General features: G+C 29.1%; 1 protein-coding gene across 3 annotated transcripts; it reads left to right on the top strand.

The window, feature by feature from the left end:
* The first annotated feature begins 728 nt into the window (after positions 1-728).
* Positions 729-5,268, top strand: LOC121129192 (uncharacterized). 3 transcript variants are annotated; one of them, XM_040724876.2, is made up of 4 exons: positions 729-876; positions 3,005-3,300; positions 3,468-3,650; positions 3,711-5,268. In XM_040724876.2, exons 2-4 carry the CDS (start codon positions 3,005-3,007, stop codon positions 3,883-3,885), a joined length of 654 nt encoding a protein of 217 aa, XP_040580810.1. In that variant the 5' UTR covers positions 729-876; the 3' UTR covers positions 3,886-5,268. The 3 variants fall into 3 exon arrangements, with proteins under 3 accessions (XP_040580810.1, XP_040580811.1, XP_040580812.1); XM_040724877.2 differs by lacking the exon at positions 3,005-3,300 and adding an exon at positions 2,162-2,463 and having other exon boundaries at positions 764-876; XM_040724878.2 differs by lacking the exons at positions 729-876; positions 3,005-3,300 and adding an exon at positions 2,144-2,463.
* The last annotated feature ends 13,207 nt before the right edge of the window (positions 5,269-18,475 follow it).

Here is an 18,475-nt window from a genome sequence, read left to right on the forward strand (position 1 = left end):
CACATGTTAGCTAGAATGTTATTTGCTGAATAAACCCTACTTAAATGAATCTTCCTTCCAGATTTTGAACTAACAAATATGTCAATCTTGTACGAATGATAATAGATAGAGATAGGTATAATACACAAACAGTTAATGGAAAATATGTACACGAGATAAAAGATTGGAATGCGGAGATGACAATGATTTATATTTAAGTACATGCTGCTTCTAATAGACTATTATCCTCGTCCAGATACTGAAAAGAAACTGACTACCAATAGCTAAGTACATATACATATGTGTAATGTGCATCATATATCCTTGGGAGTTGTAAACCTTCATAGGTATGTAGAACTAAAAGAGAGTGCAAAAATTAATATCAATATATGTATGAATGTTTCATAATATTTAACCATATGGCTCTACTGTGTCCCATTGCTAAATTTGTTTGTATTAGGCTTTTATGGTATACATATGTAATTATGGACATTGGTCTGTGTATATATTATGAAAGGAAGCTTTTAGTAGGTTCTTTCCACAACAAGTATAATATGTATATTCCCGAAAAAATAACATGCTTTAACGAAAAAATAATATATATATGTATATTACAAAAAACTTTTACTCTGCCTTAGGTACAAAGAATTTTTTTTAAAACCAACCATTGGTTTGGTTTTATCCTGAGCCCGCGCACGCTGATTATTATTACTATAAGAGAAAATGACGTCAGAAAGTGGACTTAAGTTTATTTTTCGTTAAGGGTATATAAACCTTTCCCTCCAGATTCATTACCATCCACTTCTCACTCAGTGTTTGAAAGAAGAAGAACATTAAAGTTTCCTAGTAGTGTGATTCGTTTTATTTATTTGTTTACCTTAGATCCATTCTACAAAGGTAAGTAACAAAACCACCATCATTTTATATATTATATGTGTGTGTTTGTGTCTCTGTGGAAAAAAAAACCTTATAAAGGAGTTTTTATTACTACTAATAAATATGCAATGACTTTTTGTCCTTTGTCCTGTCATATTTTAATTATTCTATTATACCTTCATATTCTATTACTTTTTTTTAAATTACGTACATTATGTTCACCAATCATTCCAAATACTTCGAATTCGAATTTGTATCTTAATTATTTTTTTAAATATTTAAAAAAACCCCGAGTTTTTTGTGAAAAAACTTTAAAGCATTGTTGCTTCAAAGTTTGAGTTTCACTTTTACAAGGGAAAAAAAGAAAAAGAAAAAAGTAAACAGTTTTCTAATTATTCCTCTGGAAAAAAGAAAAAAAAAAACCATCATTAATTAAGATTCCGAGCACCCAACTCTCACAAAAGAACTCTAAGGTACTCCAAGCGCGCACCATGAAAAATCAAATTATTCCACTCCGAAACTCCTCTTGAATAAGTGAAAGTGCCCTCCAGCTTTTTTCTTCCTTACCTTCTTGTATAAAAATGTAATAATACTCCAAAAAAAAAAAAAAGTCTGCTCCTCGGTCGTGTCAATGCGCCTATGACCTACATAAACCAAACGCAGCTTTTTTCACTTTTTATTATGGTTTTTTACCTATATACAAGAGGGGATTTAAGAGAGAAAACATTTATTTTTTTATCTTCCTTTTTCGGTAGTTAGTTGGCTTACAAAGGCGTGTTTCAATATCATTTAATTTACGAATTGTAATTGAATATTTTTAATAAGTAATTTTTTTAACATTTTCGAGTTGGCAAATAAGGGAAATTTTTGTTATTAACTTCAGAACTACGACAACAACCACAACAAATTATTTAATTTGACTTTTTTTTCCTTCTCAATATCCATCTCAATATACTCGTATTTAAAAAAATCCTAGCAACAACACACCGCGGTTAGATTCATTTGTCTTTATACAAGTTAAAATTAAAATAAATTTTTATTTCTATCTCTGTGTAAAAACTTGGATTTCCCCAATTGTTTTTTTTTCCTTTATATAAACTAACATTGGAATTGGTTAGGTATACAACTACACTTTAGACTTTACTTTTTTTCTTTTTCCTTGTGAGATGGATGCAAGAACATAATTGAATGTTTTGGTGAGCATAAGTAGTAACTAAAATATACCTGCATCAAATTTTCCCTCATTTTTGTTTTGTTGTTAAAAAAAGAACTTTTTTTATTTTTCAAATTACAAATCGCAAAACAGACTCTAAAAATGATGAAGTACGTCTGGTGCATTGCTCTCATTGCCTTTTTATGTCCCCTATTATCCTCTGCGGAATCAATGGAGGATGAAACTGAATTGGCACAGGATGCTGCTCAAGGCCGTTTCTTATTCTTTAATACATCCTCCACTGCCAACACCTTGACATTAGTTGGAGCTCTTATCTTATTTGGAGTAATTGCTTATCTTATATACGTCGGTGGTTTACTAGGCGAGGGTAATTCCTCCAATGGTGGATACAATAGGAATAGCTATGTTGAGGACGAATACAATAATTTCTACAGGTAAAAACAATGAATTTACTTTTTCCATATTTTAAGGTAGGGTAATATTTACTTACTCGCAACTACCTACCTACACAACTACAATCTACGTAGTGTAAACCCCTAAAAGGTTCAAGGACCATTATACCCTAAAGCCGCACTATCTCCTCTTTTAAAAACCAGCCGGATCTTGTGATCATATGACCTAAGGGCTGAAGGAAGGAAGGAAGTTTGTCCTTAGAGCGTGCGCTCCATTTTCTTTCTCAGACGATTGCTCCTATTGTCAAAGTGTGTGAGTGAGGTTGGTTGTGTATGCCGGTGTACTCGATATTCTTTTGAAAAATTGGTAGAAAGAATTAGTTTCCATTTGAGAGGAATTCGAAGTACAACCCTAGGGAAACAAAAAAAAAACACAATTTATTAAAATAATAAACATACAATTCAAAGTTTTTTGGTTGAATGGTGAACACATATTTGTTATCCTAAAGGAGTTCAAACACATAGCATTTTTCAAAAATAAATTTTTTCTTTCAAAAATAAATAATTTATTACTTTTACAAAGATGAAACAATTCATTTCAATTGCTGCATCTTTACTATTGGCCGTGGCCATGGTCTCTGCTGAAGAATTTGACTCTGAATTGACTGAAATGGAAGCAGATCCTAGATTATTCTTTGTAAATTTCACATCAAGTTTAATTCAAGTTAACTCAACTCTCCTTGCCTATGGGTTATTGTTTTTGGCTGTTCTTGGAGCTGGTGCTGTTGCACTCTATTACTTGTACCTCGAGTCTCAAAACGGCTCTTCCTATGACGCATATGGAAGTAGCAATTCCAATTACAACTATAACTATGCCAGGTAACAAAGTACTACTACTCACAAACACCTCTTGAGAAAGAAAGAAACAAATGATAAACACCAATATAAATCTCAATTTTGACTTTTTCAAAAAACAAAAAGAGCAACATTTAATAATGATATATTTCACATCTTCTAACTATTTTTTATACTTCCTCATTCATTAGATCAAGCAACGATGCCTTTGAGTTCAACCACCTTAACATCCTTCAATGGATCTCCCTCCTCCAAGAAGTCTATGAGAAATTCGACTACAACGACCTTGAATGCCAAAAGAGACTCATCTGTGAAGTCATGAAAGAGCCTACCTACTACGGAACTGCTGCTCAAAAGTTTAAGAATGGATTCCAGTAAGTGAACTACTTTAATTCAACGGATAGCAACATTCATGTTTTTTTATAAATATATAGATATGCCAAATATTTGGAAGTTTTGAGCCTCCCTGACGACATGAGGGAACTTTTGGATGAATACATGGATGCCAATAACAGAGCTGACCAAAGTAAAGAATGCTCTGAATTTTTCGATTGTCCTTACTCCATCAAGGATTCAGTTAAGAGAAATCTTTCAGGAAATGACTTATAAATCCATCTGAAAAACGAAATAACTCAACTACCTGTTTCCTAACCCCCAACTCCCCCCGCCAATTATTTTATTTCAAATTTTAGATATCAATTTTTTTTTCAAAGAGTGTTGCAATCTCCTTTGGGTTTTTTTACCTACATAAAAAAAAACCACTTTTTTAGGTGACGGACATTTACTTAGTGTAATTTTTTTTTTTTTTTAATTGGGTTTTTACAAAAAAAAATTCTACATATTAAAGATATTTATTTCCGCAACACAAACCCCGATCCCTCTCTTCTTTTGAAACTCAAAAAAATAAAAATAAAAAACGATACAAGTCATTCTGAAACATAAACCATTTCTTTTTTTTACCATATTAAATATCAAAAAAACAAACCCATTTAAATAAAAATAGTGACCCAAAATTGTTTTGAAGGACCATTAGAACAAACAAAAAACCCAATTGTAATGAATTTGGTAATCAATTTACTATATCATATTCCTATATCTTTTTTTTTTATTTTTTAAAAGATTTTCACTGAAAATTTTTTGAAAAACAAAAAAAATAATTCTTAAATATATATTTTATATTATTTTCAACAAAACCTCTCTAATAGCAACTGGAAAATTTTAACTTTATCATGACCAAACATAAATATAAATATATACATACATTAAATGAAATATTATCTATATTTTACCTTAAATTTACTTAAATGTATTTGTTTTAAGGGTCGAAATTTGATATTCATGAGCTAATAAGTAATTTTTTTTCTTTAAAAAAAATTATTTTTCCAAAGATATATGACATTAATAATTTCTTTTTATTTTTTAATTTCACTCTGATATTTTTTATACCTATTATTATATTTTTTTAAAGTTTTTTTTGCAATTCCCACCTTTTTTTTAAAGAAAAAAACTTATTCTTTATTTTGTTAAATGTACCCATATATCAATGGTAAAAATGCTTACGATCGCTTATTTTTTTTTATTGAGATCCAATAAAAAAAAATGTGAAATTTGTAGTTCTCCCGTAATTTTTATAAAATTGACGTTTGAAAAACTCTAATGAAAAATCATTTCTTTAAATAATTATTCTTTTTTCTTCTTATTTCCCTTATAATTTTATATTTAAAAAAATGTAATTGAGATCATTTTGCAATCTCTTTTTTTTCATTTAGATGTTGTTTCAAGAATTCAGTGAGAACTAAACTACAAACCCAACAATATAAAAAAATATATATGTAAATCTTTTTTCCCTAACTGTATATATATATTTTTTTAATTCTTAAAAAAAGTTTGTAAACAATTACTTCAATATATATATAAAACGATGTGATGAAATGGAAAATATATACTTTAATATAAAAAATAAAAAAATGAAATAAAAAAAATGTAAAAAAATATACAAAATCGTTTAATTTTCATATAAATAAACAAAGTGAAATTTCTTTTCCTGCATATGTAGAAAAGAAAATATGATTGTTTCTTGAGAAAGTTTCCTATATGTAAAAATAAGAAGAAATAACATAATAGGTAAATAGCCTTTCCTTTGTTCTGACCTACTTAACTCCAGGTAAAAGAAAAATCAAGGCATCTGGTCAGAAAGAAGAAGAATAAAATATATGTGTACAAACAGTCTCTTTTTCTTTACTTTCAATGTCAAGTCACTGATGTAATCAGTCAAACTTACATCCAACTACATTCATAATAGATGTTCTATGTATGATAATTGTAATAACTGGCATTCACAATATATATACAATTATTTATCAAGGTGAATAACCTCTTAATCATCTACGGTCAATGATTTTTGAAGTTGTTATGGTTCGATAAGAAGGAAATTTTTCGAAGGACACTAGAGTCGTTCTACTACCTTTCGAGCATGTATAAACGGTATTCATACAAACCACTGATGTTGTAAAAGTAAATGGAATTATTAAATACTGCAGCAATAATGAAGCCAGTTAGCTATGAATAGTATTTTATGGTGTGCCTTTTTGATGGATATTTACGTACAACATAATATTTGCAAATAAATTATGGGAAAGTTGGAACAAGTCTGCTAATTATATAGGTAGATCAGAAGGGCCATGATGCCGTATTACCTTTTTTTCTGCATATTCTTTAAGGAAAAAATTATTTCTTCCATATATGTGTTGCGTCAACATAAAAACTATCTTGAACAAAAATCAACACAAGGAGAAAATCCAAATTAATTTTTTTACTTAATATGTATTTGGTTGAGTCATAAATTAGAATTAGCAAATGCCAAAACTTTTCCCTATAAACACTAGATAAAAAATTATGTAAACATCCCTATTCCCACGTCCTTGGGCGTAAGAAAGGATTGTTTGTTTCATTGGAGTACTAAGAGTCAAGGTACATGTGTGTCAAATGTATAAATTAATCATTTCACCACTGCACAATGTTTACTTTTATTATTCAGTGTTATGTTTACCTCCACTGGAAGGTGGAAAAATCCCTCACAGAAATCTACACCGAGCTCTCCTACACTGAGTTAGAACATTTCGCTACTCGGCAAACTGTTTTAAACTGGACTAAAGTCAATTGAGGATGGTACTTTACTCAGGAGAATAAGGTTGTCCAGGACGTTCCAGAGAGATCCGGAGCCTCGACAACATTACCCATGTTTTGTGACCTGATCGACTCCAATCTTCGACTGAGCACTCTACAAGTTGCAACAGATGTCTATTTAATAACAAAAAATTCATCGGATCCCGATCAAACGTCTACTTTGAAAAAGGACGATTTTGACTGCCCTGGATGAAGTTCAAATTTCGTGTATAGATTAATAAATACATATTGATTCCAAAACTTCTTTCCAATTTTATTTGCCTATAAATTGAATTAATGTTGATATACCAAAAATAGTTTTTAGTAATTAACAATACAAATTTCAATACAAATTTTAATAAATTGATATTTTTGAATTTACTTTCTTTAAATTTATCTACAGCGTCTACCTACAAATCGTGAACAAATTTTCCCAAGCTTTATTTTATCAAGGTTCTCAGAGAGTGGAAGCAGTTCGACAATAAGAGTGTATATATTTATTTTACTTTATATATAAAATTACATCTCAAAATGTCGTCCTTCAGCTTTTAAATCTTGGTAATGAGATCCTTAGTACTGGAGGAAACGATGCAGTGTATCTCCTCATAACTCATTCCCTATTTTTAGGAACTCAATCTAAGTTCTCATTGGTCTGATAAGGATTTGATTCAAGATAATTTTTTCTTTTGACATGAGGGAAAAAATATGGGAATTCCAAATCACTGCTGGAATAATTAACTTTTTTATACCATGCAAAAAGATTTTGGCAAACTTTTTAATGACACTCTATATGCCTTTGTGGATTTTCCCTCTGTGAGTTTTTTAAATTCCTTGGTAAAGCTAAATATAAAAGGATTGGAACATGCTAATACTAAAGTTCCCATAGGTTTTGTTTTGTTCGGGATTTCCAAAAGGAACAGAGGAGTCTCATCGAAAAATAAGGCTTTAAATTTTTCTTTATTAAACACTAAGTCTTAAAAGCAAACAGAATAACAACCAATGAAGTTTGAAATCTTCAGGAGATGAAATAAATTTTTATTGCAGCAGCAGTAGACATATATGACGATATAATGAAATTCGAGGAATTGCACGAGAAGAAATTAAGTACATTTCATCAACTTCAAGACACCATTTAAACCTGTAAAAAGGATTTTAAGAAAATTAAAAATTAAAATTTGAGTCTTATTTTCAGTATTTTCATCAGTTATCCTAGTTTTATTGTGAATACTTATTTTTTTACCTCTGATAGTTTTAATTTTATCAGTTTTAAATACGCATTATTTGTAAATTTTAGTAAGATGGCGATGTAATCTGATCTCAAATCTTTAATTCACAATTAAAATGTTTATTTCTATATTTATTTTAGTTAACTGCTGGTGTATATAAGTGTAAGAGGGAAATAAAAAAATGTTTATTCTTATTGCTATACCAGTTGATGTAACAGAAAAAATATTGGTATATTATTTTGTAAGTCAATGAAACATTTTCTAAATTTCATTCACAATCCGCTGAGACCCGCTCTTTAGACTATTTTTCAGCATAATGAATGAGTTAATGATGTTGAAATTAGAGTGTTGTCCAATTTTGTCGCTAATTTTTGAATAAACTATATATAATTTTGCTAAATTTGAAAGTCTATTTCTCTAGAATTAATTATTTCAATTTTTTAGGATTTTCATATTTAAGTAATATCTACATAAATTACAAAATTAACCAATTCTGAGTTATTCAGAGGCATGTTCTATGCAGAATTTCCCACACCTCTTTAATCTCTCTTTTTGATATTCATAGTTTGATTAGATAAATAATTAGGAATACAAACAAAACTTCTTTGAGGCCTTAATGATAAATTCTGGTATTTGTTAATAACTTAAAAATTAAAAAAGTACAATCTCAAATAATTAAATTATAGTTGAATTAGGAACTTACATAGAAAGTGAAGCATAAATTATGTTTATGCAGGATATTACATGAGCATTTCCGTTTCTTATGTAAAAAAAATATCTCAGGAATTAAATGAGGGTGGGAAATAAGGTGTCTTTAATTTGAGGCGTTCAAGTGTTTAACAACTCAATGCAAAGCATTATTTCATGTATAATATGTTAAAGTGTCAAAATGTCATTTTGTAGGACATTTATCTTTCTCTTGTTTTGAGACGAATGCAATTTCTATGAATACATCAATAACTTTTTTATTCTAATTCATAAAAATTAATGGACAAAAATAAAAAAACTTCTTAGTTATACCTGTTTGAACTATAGTCAAATAAATGATACTCTTTAAGGGAAAAGTTATTTTTTAAACATATAAGTATATATCATGCATAAATGCCTAAAAATAAGAAAGATATATACAAGAAAATATTATATATTTCCTTACTCGTTTGTTATGACATTTTATAGTTTTAAACCAAAATATAATTCATTTTGCTTTATATATCCAAGGATGAAGATAAATTGACCAATGCAAATAATATTTATAGATACATTGCAAAACATTAAGAAAATTTAATGAGACACTCAAATATTGGTTTATACGTGAGCACAAGGAAATGATAGAACTTTTATATTATATATGCATATTTATTGTCTGAAGAAACAGCTCCAAATAAAGTTTATTCGACACTTCATGTAATTATCCAATTTGGTTAATTGCAGTAAGTATGGTTTATACTAACTCTATGGAAAGGTTTAAGGCCATCGACGATTTAAGGTACAGATTCGACCCACATTTGAATCACATGCTACTGTTTTGAGTTTAAATAATAGTAATTAACGAATATAATTGATAATAATATAACTTTTTTTGCAAAATAGTACTAATTAGTTTACCTATATAACCTATATCAATATATTGAATATCATTTTTCGGCAAAATATCTATTCATTTTTCTTTCCCCGAAATGTAATGCAAAATTCCTATATACTATAAGTATTTAGTCATATAGATGTCACTATAAAATATATCATGAAAAACAATTTTGAAATTTATGACAAGGCCAAAATTCTATTCAAATGTTTTTCCAAGAATAAATTATTACGTATTTTCGCATTTAAAAATGACAGTATTTGCATTAGAGGTGTAACTGTTCCAAAATTTTGACGTCCAGTCCTGTCCTATAGTACATCTTTACTCAATGCCCCTATGATAAATATCAGCCAGTGACATCCTCATCTCTTTTTACAAGAAATTTAATATTTTAATTAGGACTACCTATATTAAGAATCGTTGAAAATTATTTTTGTGTAAGAAAGATGATAAATTCTTTACTAATTCATTTGGTAAACTAAAGTTCGTCACTGTTATATTCGTAAAAATGCTGCTTTTGAGAGGGCTCTCTAAAATTTGGCGCATTTTAATTACTATTATGAGGGAAGAGACTAATTCTTAGTCACATATTAAGAACAAATACAACCCTACTTTGTATGTATTAGTTATTATTCAAAGAATTGTTCATTCAAATATATAGATATGGGAAGATCATGAAAAAATTTTTTTTTTTTTGTTTTATGAGTCATGATTCTAATCACCAATAATGATTTTATTTAATTTTGGATATCTATTTTGGTGTAATATACGTTCTTATATTTTTTTGTGAGTATAACGTCAAGGCTCTATTCCGTTTTTACCAGAACAAAGTGGATTGCATAAGGAAAAATATATTGTACTGATAAAAAAACTCAACCTTCTTACCATACTATATATTTATGTGGAATAAAACTTTGTATGGACCTACTAATAAAAAAAATATTCACAAAAACATAAAACCTATTTAAAATCAAGGTTTATGAGTTTTTATGTTTAGTATTTTTACTACTACCTATGAATAGTGTTGTGTAAGTCCTTATTTATGTGGAACCAGTCCTTGGGACCGGTCCTTAAAGATTTTTGATTCTTCGTACTATCAGTACTAGAACTGATTAGAAAATAATATTTAAAGCTGATTGGTTTCATCAAGGACCGAATTGTATCAGTTTTAGTATGGATATACCGGACTGAAAGGGACCGGACCGAGACTGAACTGTACGGGACTACAATAATCAGTCCTAAATAAGGACTCCCACTTGTTGGTAATCTGGAAGATACTAATGTTCCTCTTATTCTTTCCGGCCTATTTTAAAAATTCAAACATGTGTGCGAGCAAAGAGCATAATTGCTGCGATCAATATAAATAAATATATCTCAATGTTACCATATTTTTAAAACATACTCTTAGATGGGGTTTTTGAATTTAAAATTAATTATTCTTGATTTTTCCCTCATAAAGTTTTATAGTCTCCACATGACGAGTTTTACTCATTAAATGATTAAAATTTGACTACTTTTCTTTTGCAAATAACTACAATATAAATTTAAATATTATTATAACTTATTAATAAAAGATTTTACAAGATATTTATATTTTTTATGAAGTGAAATTCACTTATTAATTACAAGTTAAAAAATATGTTGAATCAATATTATTTATCAATTTTTCTCAAATTATTTCCCCTCATAATATGTTTATTATTCAACAATATCTATTCTACTACTAAATAAAATAAATCATAATAATTATCAATAATATCGTAGTATTATATATTTGAATCATATACGTGGAATTGGTCTAACTTTTAGATAATGATTTCATAAATACAGTAAGATTAAAATATAGGAAATATTCTTCTAGAAATAAACTTTAATTTTACTATGGAATCGCCGTTGCTTTTGGACAACGCGCTCGGGAGAAGTTATTCTCTTGAATTCAATGTGTGTTCACACCCAGGCGATTCCTAGAGGAAGAAATACACTTTCTGTGTAATACAATAATGTTTACTTATACTTAATCAGTGCAACTCCTTCTAACCAATTAAAGGAACAAAAAAATTAAAAAAATGCTTCATTTGTATCCCCTTATATATAAAAATATATTTAATAACGTTGTTCAAGAGGAACAAAAATGGATAAAGAATAGATTATGCTGAAGTTAGTAGATTTTGATCCCCTAATTCCAATTATTCTACATCATATATACTATGAATTCATCTTGAGTCTAGTTTTAAACTTTGAGCTGAACAGAGCTTTCATCCCGGGTCATAACTTACAGGAAGATCCTATTCAACATAAGATCCATCCATGTTTCTTAGGGACAACTCCATTTTCCAATCAATTCTATTGCACATATACGAAGATGTTTCAAGAATAAATATTCAATTGAGTCATTAATTAATGGATATTCCCTATGAAAGTATGAAGGACTGGACATACGATGAATACTTCATATCCTAGAAACTAAAGAGATTATGTCCTCCAATCCCATAACGGAAACCTCTTAGCTATCATAAAAGATCTTATTATTCGGATCCCTTCTTAAAAATCCTTTATTTTTTAATGAACACAAGACAAGTTTTTGAAATCAAATCAAACTTGAACATTGTATGTTAGGACTAGGAACGTATTTCTTCTAGGATAAAAGCGCCTTTCCGGTTTACTACAAAAAAAACGATTTCAGAGAAAGTAATATCCTCTTCTATTACTTATTTACTTACTTGTTTGGTTGAACAGTTTTAATTATAAGGAAAAACAGGGAATGGTCTTTCGAAACATGTTCATATTAGGTATTATAAGAGGTATGCCGTCATCAATGAACCGTTATTGAGGAGGCATGTCTATCTTAGAGGGAGAATATGAGCCTCTGGACGCAAGAAAAGGTTCCACTGAACTAAAAGATACATTACAACCAACTTTTGATGATCGATTCTCAATTCTGAAACCTCCATCAACAAACTAAGATTCCTTCCTATAATAATTTAAATCTCAATCCTGAAATGGGGCCAGTCAGAGCCATTATAAGGGCTATGAAACTCGTAATAGCCCCTTTAAAAAAATTCAGTAGCCGTAGTCTACTTTTAACATATCAACATATATCCATTTAAAAAATTGGTGGACATTATTGGATTGGAAAGTATCCTTGAACGAAATAGTATAACACAATCACAATTTTAACACTAAAATGTCTGGGGAATATTTCTCCTAAAGAAATCCTTACTTTTTTTGAAAACTTTGTAGAAAAAGAGATATTTATCGTCTCGGTGCGATCTGTAATTCACCCTTAAAATTCTTCAAGAGCATCCAGTTTAAAAAAAAAAAAGAATACAGAAAACGCTAACTTTCTGTGTGAGGCATTTGGTTATACAAAAAAGTTCTACCTCTCCTATCCTTTAGGAATAATATCATGAAATTAGAGTTTAACGTAGCAACAAAACAGTGCTCCCACTGCATCAAGCTTAGTCACACATTTTATATGTATATGTGAGAACAATAAAACCTGCATTAAAGATTCTCAAGAAATCCCCAAAATTTTAAAAAACCACAATAAGACAATCAATCAAGTATAATACTTAAAAGGGCATCTGAATATTCTACAGAGGCACGAAAAGAAAAAATGGAACGTAGAGGCTGGATAAAAATTAAATTTAAAAGAAACAAATGACTCGATTTTCCCAGAAAATCTGGAGAAAACCATAAGTAGGAAACCAAACCCAAAGCAAATAATCAGGGTTTAATTAAAGTGGCTTAATTCAGCGTTACAGAAACCTCAACAATTCCCTCTACGTGAGCCAGTTGTATCTTTTTGAAATTTAAACCAATAACAACAACTAGAAAAATGGATTTCTTTAATACGATAAGAAATCGGTAATGGAAACCGAAGCTACTAAAGCCAAAAGATTAGAAGATACTAATCTAGTTTAAAAATTTGATAGAAAATATTTCAAATGAAATGAGTGATCAAAATTATGATAATGTATTTCCTTATAAACTATCTCATAACTAAGCCCCTGTTGAATACAGAAGGACTTAAAAGTATAAATGAGAAAGATTTAACTTCTTATCAAGTAATTATGTTGTACAAAAAGATGTGGGATACGGTCACTCAGAAATCCTAAATGTCCTGTTTCCTTAGCAGAAAGGGGTGACGACAAGGGGATAGTTTATCTCACTCTTTGTTTCTAATTGCTGATGAATGTTTTCACCGAGAAACAATGAGGAATAGAAAAATTAAAGGCTTTAAGAATGTTACTAAAGCTTATAAATTACATTGGTATGTAGATGACCTCAGAACTGTCATGGAGGGCTCTGCAAAGACCTTAACAAGCTCGATCAAAAAATATAATGAACACTGGGAAGTTTAATAAACACTTTGGACTCAAAACTAATCTTGTGAAAGCAGTGGTCCTCATTATCATCTCGCCAGAATCTTTTAAATAAAATTAAGGTCTGGAACTCAATAATGATCTCAAAAATACAAGTTTCGGGAGGACATCTTATGGAATAAAAAGAAACCATATATATAGAAAAGCAGGTTGGAGGCTCACATAATAGACTGGGTACTCCGTTGCATAAATCCCAAAGTAAGCTGGAAATAATTGAATTTACCTTTATTTAATAGGTTGATTATTGTAGATAACTTTTAAAATATTTCTACGAGCAGTTGGGCTATCATCTAAAAGAACTACTCCACATAGGTCCAAGGGAGTTATGCAAAGTAAAATAATTAGTGGACAATTTCTGGCAGAGAATGACCTACTCTTGAAATTTGATTCACGCAATAGTTCATTTGTTAAGTGGTCTAAACGAATCCCTAAATTATAATAATACTACTCAAAGACAGATTTATCTCTTTCAGAAAACTTAAGCAACATTGAAAACCAACTCTTACATCCTATAATTTACTGGTAAGCTTTAGCAGATCTTGAAATATAACCCAAGCTTTTGGTTATATGAACATTCCTAGTCTCTTGGCATTTAGAAATGTCCCAACAGATCGGTCAAAATTACATCCGCAGAGATTTGTTGATAAAATGGGTATATCATAGTCCGGGTGATTCAAAAATTTTAAGTAATGGAAAACATTTTTTTAAAAAATCCATTGTTAATTTTCGTTTTTTAACATACTTCCAAAATAATTAAAAATTTTCTCTACAGAAAAAGTGAAAAATTTCCTATTTTGTTTCTGCAAAATAGGTGGACCTCTCATTCAAATTTGGATTTGCTCCCAGCTTCGGCCTTCTTTATCAAGAGCTGGTAATCTGTTCGCTGTACTTTAATAATCCAAAACGTATTTTACATAATTTAATAGACTGATATAAACATATGACCTTTCGAATAAAATATATGTCAATATCTCATTCTTTTATTTTTAAGATTAATTTAGCCTTTTTTCGAAGTGCAATTTGCTGCGACTAAAAAGGGTTAATATAAATAGTATGTTGAAAGAAATCGACCATAATTATTTTAAGAATGCAAATGAATTACAACACTAAATTTTGAGAAAACCATCTTATTATCATCATACTAGTGATGTAATGCACTATTTTTTAAACTATGAGACATTTGTTCACTGCACTCCTGCTCAAAAAGGCGTTTTCAGCTATTTGTGGAAAATATGTGACGTATGTCGTCACTATTAGGATAACTTTCAGGTGAAAATTATGCATTAAACTAGAATTTTAAAAAAATAATCCAATTTTCAATGCAATAAATTAGTTTTATCAGTTAACTTACATACCTATTAAGATTCAGAAAAAAAAAATATATATATTAAAGACTATTTGTTTATCTTTCATCACTATTTTTAAAGTGTATCTAATTGTTTCCTTCTAAATCCTTCTGTGAATACTTCCCTGGATTATTTTGTAAACCAAGCCTTAATATGGATATTTTAGCATATATAACTTTATTTGCCAATAATAATAGCAATTACGTAAATAAATATACATAAATAAACATTATAGTTTAAAGTTATTGCTTCATATAAGAACAGTTTTTATATAAGATTTGTTGATAAAATGGCTATTTCATAGTCCGGGTGATTCAAAAATTTTTAAGTAATGGAAAACATTTTTAAAAAAAAATCCATTGTTAATTTTCGTTTTTTAACATACTTCCAAAATAATTAAAAATTTTCTCTACAGAAAAAGTGAAAAATTTCCTATTTTGTTTCTGCAAAATAAGCAAAATAAAATATAATAAAAATAATTATAATAAAAGTATATGCATCATTTAACAAGTTTAATAATATCATACTTTTTTATTTTTTACGTTAGAATTCATAATTTAAAATAGTAGTTGAAAAAATAATTTTACAGACAAAGATAATTTAAAACTTTGATAACTAATTCCAGAATTTGTAACAATCTCAAAAACTAGAATAAGTAATTTTCCCAAAGAAAAATGATGTATATTATAATTAATTAAGAACTTAAAATGGAAGATGGAACAAAAATATGGTATACATAAGATGTAACAGAATTTTTTGTTGTCTTTACAAATCCCAAGGAAGTAAGGGGGGATAAAAGTTATTCCTTCACTAGAAATACAAGAGTAATATACATTTTCTTTCAAACTTTTTCCTAGTAGAGTATATATCTAGACAAAGACTGATACTTCAAATTTCTAAAGGCAAAACTACACATTTATGCCTGCTTTGCGTTAATAACAAAATAACTAGGCACTTTAATTACAAAAAGGATTCAGGTATTTGAAAAAAGATCTATTTAAAAAATCACTGCATAAAGTTTGTACATATCTTCTTGAAAAGTTTGAACAAAAACCCTATAAATATAGAAATTAATATTTTTTTACCATCCACCTTTTTGATTTCATATATAACTGTATTTTCAACAAGAAACAACAACTTGATTGAGAAATAAATAGGACATATACATTAACACGCAATCAAATTTTTGTATGTGACAGAAACTATAACTTGATCTATAATAATAAAATTGATACATTTTTCCTAAATTGACATCTTAATTAAGTCTCAAAACATCTGGATATCTTTTCTCCTCAAAAAGTAGGACAAAAATCAAAATAACATAAGGAAAAAAAATATATTTGTTCTTCAGAAAAAAAAAATTATATTTAGAATCTTTTCAAACTAATTTCAATTTGCTATTTCAAAAATGAAATATTATTTTTGTAAATCATATAAATTAATTGAGAAAAAACTAAATATCCTTTAATTTTATAAACTGTTCTTTTTTTTCACACTTTATTGGTAACTTTATTCAGAACAAAATATTGTTTTTTCGACAAAACCAAAAGCTTCACATAAAGCATAAAATTTTAAACTTAAACAAAAAGACAACAACATTGATAATGGTTCTATCTTTGTTGACAAGACTAAGGATGATACATATAATGTTGAAGAATCAGATGGGAGGAAAAATACTAATAGTGAATTAAACATTCCTGAAAATGACAGAGTAAATAATTTTACTTTCCAAGAAGAGGTTACAATAAGCGAAAATACAATTTAAAAAAAGACAAATTGCAAAAAAATATCATTTTGGTATCGAATATTTACGAAGGAATTAATTCAATCTATGATGATATTACCAGCTCTGAGAACCCAAATGAAAAGAGGAGGGTAAATAAAAAAATAAAACTTTTTCCGAGCCGGATATATCGCCATTACTATGTAAGGGAGAAAACCTCCTTAAACAATTGAGGAGCTCCAAATAAATAACGGTTGTTGTTTTTGTTGATTTTATTTGTCTATTTTAAATTATTCTGTCATGAGTAATACTAAAATAAACATCGAGGCAAAAACACAAATGAAAGACGATGATTTTTTCCATTGACATAAATTGAATTGCATTAAAAATAACTTTAATGACAACAAAGATCCTGGTCCTAATGGAATAGGAGGAAAAGTTTATTCTCTGTTTAAAGATAAGATTGTTCCTTATTCACTATGCGTTGGTAAATCTATAAAAAGATACGGAAAACTTCCTAGATCAATCCCAAAGGGAAGAATTGTATTAATTCCAAGAAAAGGGAGATGGGACGGACATTGGTACCTGTAGGCCGATAACAGCGCTAAATGGGACATATTGAATGGTATCTGGAGTAATTGCCGATAATATTCAGTCAATAATGAATAAGAAGATAGGTACTCATCAAAAAGGTTTCCTAAATGGAAGAAAGGTGTCAAATGGCTCTCAAAATATCGAATGTGCGATCCATTCTGTAAAAAGTAGAAAAAAATATGGCACCTAATCGCCATGATTTTTGTAGGATATTTGATACAGTCAATCATGACAAAATTTCCCATACTATGAAGAAATTTCTTTCCAAGCGTTTTTACAACCCTGTTTGATTTTTACTTTTTAGCAGGACCTCTACAATTAATGTAGACGAGTAAAAAAAGTTATCTGATAATGTTCCATAGAAGCTGTTGTCAAGGATGTCCGACATATCCTCTATTGTTTGTTATGGTCATAGGGGATTTAGACATAAAAAATTAGGACAAGTATGGTTGCATTGGTATTTTATTTGCTGACAAACCTCATATAATTGATCTTTACGCCCACGATGTGATATTGCTTATAAAAGCCAACCCATCAACCCAACACAAAGGATTGAGGCTATCTTCTATTTTCAATCACCCTAAAAAAAGTCTGGCTAAGAAATTAATGAAAGAAAAATGAGTATTCTGCCAGTAGGTCAATGAAGTCCAGTTATAGGATCAACTCTTGTGGGTTGCGCTATCATAGAAAAAAACTTCTTTATTGGGCATTGAGCTCTACCATTATTGGCAGATTTGGCAAACAAAGAGGAGAGAAAATGGTTTTTGTGTCTCTTTCACAAGACTTATATTCCCACTTTTAAAAGACTTAGATAACATTTTGGTTGTGTATTGGTACTCTTGAAAAGAGTTTTACCAAAAATATATATAAAACTCTCAATTGATATGGCCAATAAACCAAATCTTGAATGGAGATCGACTTTGTGTAATTCTACTAGATATTCTTGGATATTCTGTTTGATTCTACATCACAACAGTGGATATCGTGAGGCAGAATGCATACAGAAGATATTTTTTGAAGGGTATAGAAAATCCTACAGACTTAAAAATTGAAGCGATAAATGATCATATAATTACTGTTCATTACCTGAATCACACTACAAACTCGAGAAAACTTAAGAGCAGTAGTTTAGTCTTTGCAGTAAGAAATGATGATGATGATGCTTTGAAAATACATAG

This window comes from Lepeophtheirus salmonis, chromosome 14, assembly GCF_016086655.4.
Source record: "Lepeophtheirus salmonis chromosome 14, UVic_Lsal_1.4, whole genome shotgun sequence".
NCBI classification, from domain to species: Eukaryota; Metazoa; Arthropoda; class Copepoda; order Siphonostomatoida; family Caligidae; genus Lepeophtheirus; species Lepeophtheirus salmonis.